The sequence below is a fragment of the Otolemur garnettii genome, unplaced genomic scaffold (assembly GCF_000181295.1).
Source record: "Otolemur garnettii isolate 467f Iridium unplaced genomic scaffold, OtoGar3 scaffold00123, whole genome shotgun sequence".
NCBI classification, from domain to species: Eukaryota; Metazoa; Chordata; class Mammalia; order Primates; family Galagidae; genus Otolemur; species Otolemur garnettii.
The window spans coordinates 3,715,785-3,722,588 of record NW_003852518.1 but is presented as its reverse complement, the minus strand read 5'-3'; the positions used below and the strand labels follow the sequence as shown (position 1 = coordinate 3,722,588).

The window sequence follows — 6,804 nt, the reverse complement described above, 5'->3', positions numbered from 1 at the left end:
GGAGAGGGCTGACTGAGGTACATGAGAGGAAGCACGGAGAGGGCGGACGTGGGGTACACGAGAGGAAGCACGGAGAGGGCTGACATGGGGTATACAAGAGGAAGCACGGAGAGGGCTGACATGGGGTATACGAGAGGAAGTACGGAGAGGGCTGAGCAGCCGTGGAGGTGGAAGTGGTTCAGGGAGGAAGTTCTGTAGCAAATCGGAGGAATAAATCGCCCTCTCATTTGCCCACTTGATGGATAGATCACTCACTCTCCATCCATTTACCTATTCATTTATATAATCAATAAATCACTCACTGATTCATTCAATAGATAAATATATCATTCACTGATCACCCATCTCTTCACTGGATAGGTAAGTAAACCTAATCATCTGTTCCTTACGCAGGCGCTCACCGAGGGCCCTGCCAGCCCCCATGGTGGGTCTGGGGACACCTGCATGAGACAGGCATGGGAGCCTCCCTCAAAGGTCTCAGAGAAGAGGAGGCAGAGGCCGAAAGCCAGGATGAGCACAGGGCCCCACCTGCTTTATGTGGGTGGGAAAGATATACTGTGGGGGGAGGTCGTTACAAGGGAAGCCTGAAAATTCCCGGGGGGGGGGGGACCGAACCAGACCGGAAGGAGGAAGCCCACTGAGCAGACGGGTTGGGAAGGGTACAGAGGGAGGGAGGCACTGTCAGCAGACAGCACCCCATGACCAAGGCATGGGAGAGCTGGGACGCCCACCCTTGCATCTGGCTTCTTGGAGCACAGGGTCCAGGAAAGGCAAAAAGGGAAGAGCAAGATAAAGCTTTGGGATCAGACTGTGCCATGCAAAGGAGTGTAACATCTTCCCTCTGACTCTGAGGAGCTCTCCCAGGCCTTGCTGTGAAAGGGCAGTGCTGTAAATCCAGACTTCAGAGAAGGGCGTGGAGGACAGATGGGAGTGGGTCCCAAGTGGACCTGGGAGCCTGAAGGGAGAGGTAACGATGGCAGAATCATAGTCACCTAACTGTCTTCCTCTGGACGGTATTGCTTCTTGGACATCACCGTAATAGGCTTCAAAATCTAAAAAGAATAAACAAAATCATAATGATTTCTTTATAATCACAAACTCCTCTGAAATCAATACCAACTCTCTGGATGAGTCATGCTATCCCTGACCTGATTCTGTTCCATAATTGCTTTGATTACACAGTATTGTCAGCGGTGGGACCACTTGTGACAGTGGGACTGGCAGGTGCCACTGCCCGGACTCCAGAGGAATGGGACGAGGAGTGAGGTTGCTAAGCACAGCTTGGCTGGAGAGTGGGGGACCGAGGCTCACACTGGGCTCCCTGTCACCGCAGCCTGCACCCCTCCTCTCTTCAAGTGAGTCTTTTACTGTTCTTACAGAGAAAACATCTTGCTGTCTTCTCTTACAAGGAGTGAAATAGACACAATAATGCCCCAGAGCAAACGCCACGCCCTGTGCCTTGGCACTCCTCTCCCCAAGGCTGAGGAGCTTGCCCACTGCAGTGCCTGCCTTCCCAGGGCTCGGGCCCTGAATGCAGAGGGGATGGAAGAGCCTGCAGGGCCCTAGTGTGAGCAGCAAAGCCAAATAGCCTGTCCTGGTGAGGAACAAGGACAGACAAGGAGGTGCCGGGCCAGAGCTCTGCTCACTGACTTTTTGCTCCTTTTTGGGGGCACCAAAATAGCTTCTGTCCAACCTGAAACCCAGTGATAAAGTGATGCCATTGATCACTAGGGCAGGGGAGAAGGATCAGGAAGCTGAGGGGAGCGGCAGCCCTGCTGCCCAGACATAGCACACACAGAACCTCACTGCAGCCCAGAACCTGCCTGGGCGCTGCGTTTTCCCAGTCCAGAGATAAGGAATCTGAGACTCAGCGAGTGGGGCACAGTTAGCAGGTGGGGGGTGCGAACTCTGCAGGCTCTGACCTGAAGGCCTGTGCTGATTCCCGCATCCAAAGGTGACTTTGGTGCCCAGACAAGAAGGGGGATGTGCAGGGCAGGTGGCTCTTACCAGAGAGATGATGAGCGGGGTTGGCTGGGGGCCCACTTCTCTCAGGGGGGCCGGTCATCAGGGCACCCTCGCCTCGTGGCCCCGGCTCTGGGCCTGGCGGCTCTTCCTTGGGAACCTCCCCTGGGACTGCAGAGTCTCCAGCAGCAGGGATCCGGGGGACGCCAGCAGTGGGCTCTGGGGCAGGTCTCCCCAGGGCTGACAGGGCAGTCTGGCTTAGGGTCTCAAGTGACAGCTCGCGTGAGGATAGTGTGGCTGTCACGTCAGGGTCTGGCATGGTGGGCTCAGAAGACAGTGGGCTTGGCTCTGATGACTTTAGAATGGCACTGAATCCTGATGAGCCCAGCAGCCCTGCAGCTCTGCAAAAGGGAACTTCAGCAAAGGGTTGACAAGGTTAAACAACACATGTTTATAAAAGCCTACAGGTTGTGTAAGGATTATTATATACATATATAAAGATAAGCACGTGTGCACGTGTGTGTGTGTATATATATATATTTTAGAGACAGGCTTCCAATCTGTCACCCAGGCTGGAGTACAGTGGCATAATTACAGCTCACTGCAATCTCGAATGCCTGGGCTCCAATTATCTTCCCATCTTAGCCTCCTAATAGCAGAGAAAAGTCTCGCTATGTTGCCCAGGGTAGTCTCAAACTCTGGCCTCATGCCATCCTCCTGCCCCAGCCTCCCAACATGCTGGGGTTACAGGCATGCACCGCCACACCTGGTGACAATGCTCTGTCTTAAACAAATATGATGTGAATTTCAAAACCAACACTTTGAAGGTAAAGAGCATGTAGTCTGGTTTCCACCTGGTGGCATGTGGGGGAACCGCAGGAAGCAAACACATGCAGATGGGACAGGCGGGGTTCACTGCCACTTCTCTGGCCTTTGCTCTTCCCAGTGTGTTGAGGGGAGTTGCCAAACTCTACGCACCACCTGGTGGAACCATGTGTCTTTGGGAAACACTGGGGCATGTGGAGTTTCTCTTAATCCTCACTCTCCTTCCTGTCTGTAAGTATCTAGTACAATTCTAAAAATCGTTATGATCATCATAGAGCATCAATAGTAAAGAAAAAAATGCCATGAACATATAACTGAGCTCTCAGTGAAGTCAGCTTCTACTTGCAACCTTAGAGAACCAGATTCTCTAACACACATCAATGCAGGGGCCGTTCATTCACTCTGCTGCAAGTTCAGCCATTGAATGAGTTTCCTTTGCAAGCTCTTCTAATCCATTCAGCCTGGGGTTTGGTTCAGGAAAATTCAATTTACCTAAAAGAATTTGGGAACGCCTCTCTTGCAAAAAAGGGCACAACTGCACTCTATGTCCTCATGTCCCCATGGCTACTGACGCCAGCTGTGCTCAGAGCTCCACTCAGAGAAGCTCTGTTTGGCCTCAGTGAGTGGATTAAAAAAAAGAATTGTGAAGGTCAGCAGGGCCTCAGCGCCAGCTTTGCTGTAGGGAGGAATAAAGCCCCTCTGGTGCTGTTCAGAGCCACCTCCCTGATCTCAAGTACCACCAAGCAAGGACACCATCTTGCTCCTGGTTCAAACCTGAGTGTCCCACAGCACCTGCCGTCCCATCGCCAGTGCCCGGCATACTCTGGCACATTACTGTCCCCAACCCCACCACCACTCTGTGGAGTAGTTCTGTCCCCACCTTCCACTCAAGGAAACTGAATCTTAGGTGCTTAGGTCACTGGTGGACATTTTGGAGACAGGACTGCACGGCGTTCTGCCCTGGTCCCTCTACTTGCCCCACACTCTGCAGCTTTCCCAGAGACAGGCAGGATTGTGAGAAACCCAGCCGTCACTGCAACATCCTGGGTCCTTCTGAACAGCTCCACGGTGGTTCTGAGCCAGCAGAACTGCCTGAATGTATGCTGGATGCCCCCTTTGTGTTACACCGAGGAAGCCACCTGAGTCACCCCACCTGCTGCTGCCTCCCGGAGTACCCAGAGTGCAGAGTGAGGGGCTGAGGAAGTGCAGCCACCCAAAGGGCCGACCAGACACCTGGGTCAGACCGATCCTACCTCCCAAAATCTTAGCGACCTCACCCTGAGGTTTTTCCTCAATCTGCAAAATTAAACCAAACATTTTTTACCTTCCATCCTATTCTTTTCTGTTGCATTGACTAAAAAGAGATCCCAGGAATAGGACAGGTTTGGGATTTCACCACAGCCTTCACACACAGCTTGCAGAGAAAGTTCTTCATTCCAGTTGACAAAGGTATCTTTAAAGTTGACCCAGGAGATGTGGATGAATCTGGAACATGCAAATTGGTTCGAAATTTTAGGACAATAATGTGAAGGCTCCTTGACCATGGCGTTCGTTCACATGAAGCCTGTTTAAATCACCCTACCTTGAGTCTCCATTAAGAGAATTCACAGCCCTTATGATGGAGCATACACAGTGGCTGGGGCTGCACGGAGTGTGACACCCTCATGATCTGACCTAACAGGGCAAGATCCTGCAAGGCCAGAGCACTGACTGACTTCAGAGAGGTTGTGTGACCTCCTCAGAGCCAGGGCTCAGCCCCTGTCCTCCAGCCTGGGCTTTGATCAATCTCACAACGGAAGAGTAGTGCCTGCCCCATCCCTACCTTGCTACCCCACCTCAGGGCTTGCTTCTACCAGCTGCAAACCTCCCCCTCCCTGAGTCCTGCCAGTGGCCGTCCACCTTTGCCATTCCCATGAGACCTTAGAGGCTCACAAAGAAAAAGGTCACTCCTGCCTCAGCCCTTCCTCCTCCCCGCCCTGGGCCATGGGTCATGCACGGGCTTCCCGCACCCTGCAGCTGGGTCCATTCCCCCGGGCCTGCATCCCCTGCGACCCCCTGACTGGTCCTCTGGTCTCCCTGCAGACCTGGCATGTTTCTGCATTCTGTGCCACTTTGCTCTTCACGGCCTCCTAGGGTGAGCTGGGATTGGGCCTCACCAAACAGGTTTCTTTCCTGCAGGACTTGGGGAAAGGCCAAGTGCAGCAGAGATGCTCTGGGTGTGTGTGTGATATGTGGTGCGGGGCATTTCTTATGGGAGTGGCCCAGACCCTAGGCCCACATCTCAGACCATGACCACAACTCATAGCTGCAAGTACAGGAGGTGACGGGCCACGGCAGGAGGCCACACAGCTTCCACTGGACCCGGCCTGTCCATATGTGCACACAGGTGTGCCTGCGTCTTTGCATAGGGTACCTGTGTTCTCAGTAGGTGAGGGTGGGGTGGGGTGAGAGGAGACAAGGCAAGGGGAGGCTGGCTGGCCCCAGGCCCCCCAAGCATGTCCATCCACACAGGCCCTGACATTCCTGATGGGATCAAAGATGCTCACCTAAAAACCCAAGCACTCGGTGAAGGAATATTTTAAAATAAACTCTGGAATTATCTTGTGAGTAGCAGGATTATATAGTGTGTTGTATTTTGGGGAAAAAGTATTTAATTTGTTAAATTTAATGATCGAAGTTGTGCCCCAACTTCCATGCCCTCATGATGGCATTTCTTCACTTTTAACATGTACCAGAACCTCAAGTAACATGAGGTAGTCCAGGTCTAGGGGCCCGCGAGCAGTTCTGCATGTCCCCAGGGCTCATATACTGAGTGTTATCTTTATTGCTCTAATTCTGAACCCCCAATTCCAGTCCCAGGGGTCTTCCTGAGTCCTGAGGGCAGCATAATGCTTTCTGGGCTACATCCAGCCCACACATTGGGTGGTAGTAACAGCACCACCTGCCTGGAGCCTTCCCAGGGCTGTGAGCAGTGGGCCAGCACCAGCACTGCTCCCTAGGTGGACTCCAGCTTCCAGCCCACAGCAGAGTAGTGAAGGCAGGTGGCCTGAGCACCATCCCCTCTACCACTCACTTAATGACCCAGAACCTTGGAGGGGAGGCCAGGGGGCAGCTGTGCCCACACTCAGCAGAGTCCTGGCACCAGGCTCCTGGTGTCGGGGCTGCACGTGGCCTGTGAGCATCACTCTGACCTTGGCACTGTCGGGGTATGGGGTTTGGATCACAGCACCTCTTTGCTCCTGTGCCCTTCACCATCTCAGACATCATGGCTGGGCCCATCTCATGTCCCCTCAGCCCGTGATGCTGCAAGGACTAGGCAGAGACCTTGAAGGCCATGGCTTAGAAGGAACTCGATGGCTTTGCTCCCTTCTAGTTTGGCCTGAAGCCGGGAAACAGTCCCCCATGGTGAGGGCAGGCACCATGACAGGAGGGACCTACTGAAATCCCACTGGGAACCCCATGCATGTTGGTTCTGGCCAGTGTGCTTGGCCAACTGACACTGTCCAGAGGTCAGCCAAGGGCAGGATCCCATCCCCAGCCCCCTCCTAACCAGTTCCCTCTTCCATCTCTGTATGGAGGACCCTGTGTGACCAAACCCCAAGCAGCTCACCACGCAGCCTGCGCAGCCAGCGGGGCACCTGTGTGCCGGGCTGTGTGGAGCATGGGGAAGGTAATACCTGAAGGCCGAGTCAGAGCGGGTGGACAGGAATGCTTGGGCCTCAGAAGAGTTCCGGAGGCCACTGGAGACAGTCAGTGTCACAAGGAACTGGTCATAGCTGCCACTGAGCCATTTTGCTACAAAGGAGAAGGTGGGAGCCCAGGTGTCCAGTCGGTGTGGAGTGGAGGAGGCGAAGCAGGGCTGCCCAGGTAAGCTGGCGGCTGTGCACTTCCAGTGGTACCTGTGGGAGAAGCCGTTGGAAGGGCAGGGAGCACTGTGTGTCACTGTGTGGGCTTTCTGGAAGGGGGGGTCTCAAGGGGACAGGTGGGTGAGGAAGGGACGCTGTGGGCTTTCTGGGG

At 54.0% G+C, this 6,804-nt stretch overlaps 1 protein-coding gene across 11 annotated transcripts in view; it reads right to left on the bottom strand.

Moving 5' to 3' along the window:
• Window positions 1-6,804, bottom strand: part of PKD1L1 (polycystin 1 like 1, transient receptor potential channel interacting) — a 175,459-nt gene that overhangs the window by 118,310 nt on the left and 50,345 nt on the right. For all 11 annotated transcript variants that reach the window (XR_002775242.1, XR_002775243.1, XM_023517881.1 and 8 more), the window contains 4 exons: window positions 6,465-6,686; window positions 4,112-4,272; window positions 2,008-2,376; window positions 993-1,052 (listed from right to left, as the gene is read on the bottom strand). Coding sequence is in view for 9 of the 11 variants with exons in the window: in XM_023517881.1 (XP_023373649.1) it covers window positions 993-1,052; window positions 2,008-2,376; window positions 4,112-4,272; window positions 6,465-6,686 (812 nt within the window). In the remaining 2 variants the exon portion in view is untranslated. The remainder of the gene's footprint in view (window positions 1-992; window positions 1,053-2,007; window positions 2,377-4,111; window positions 4,273-6,464; window positions 6,687-6,804) is intronic.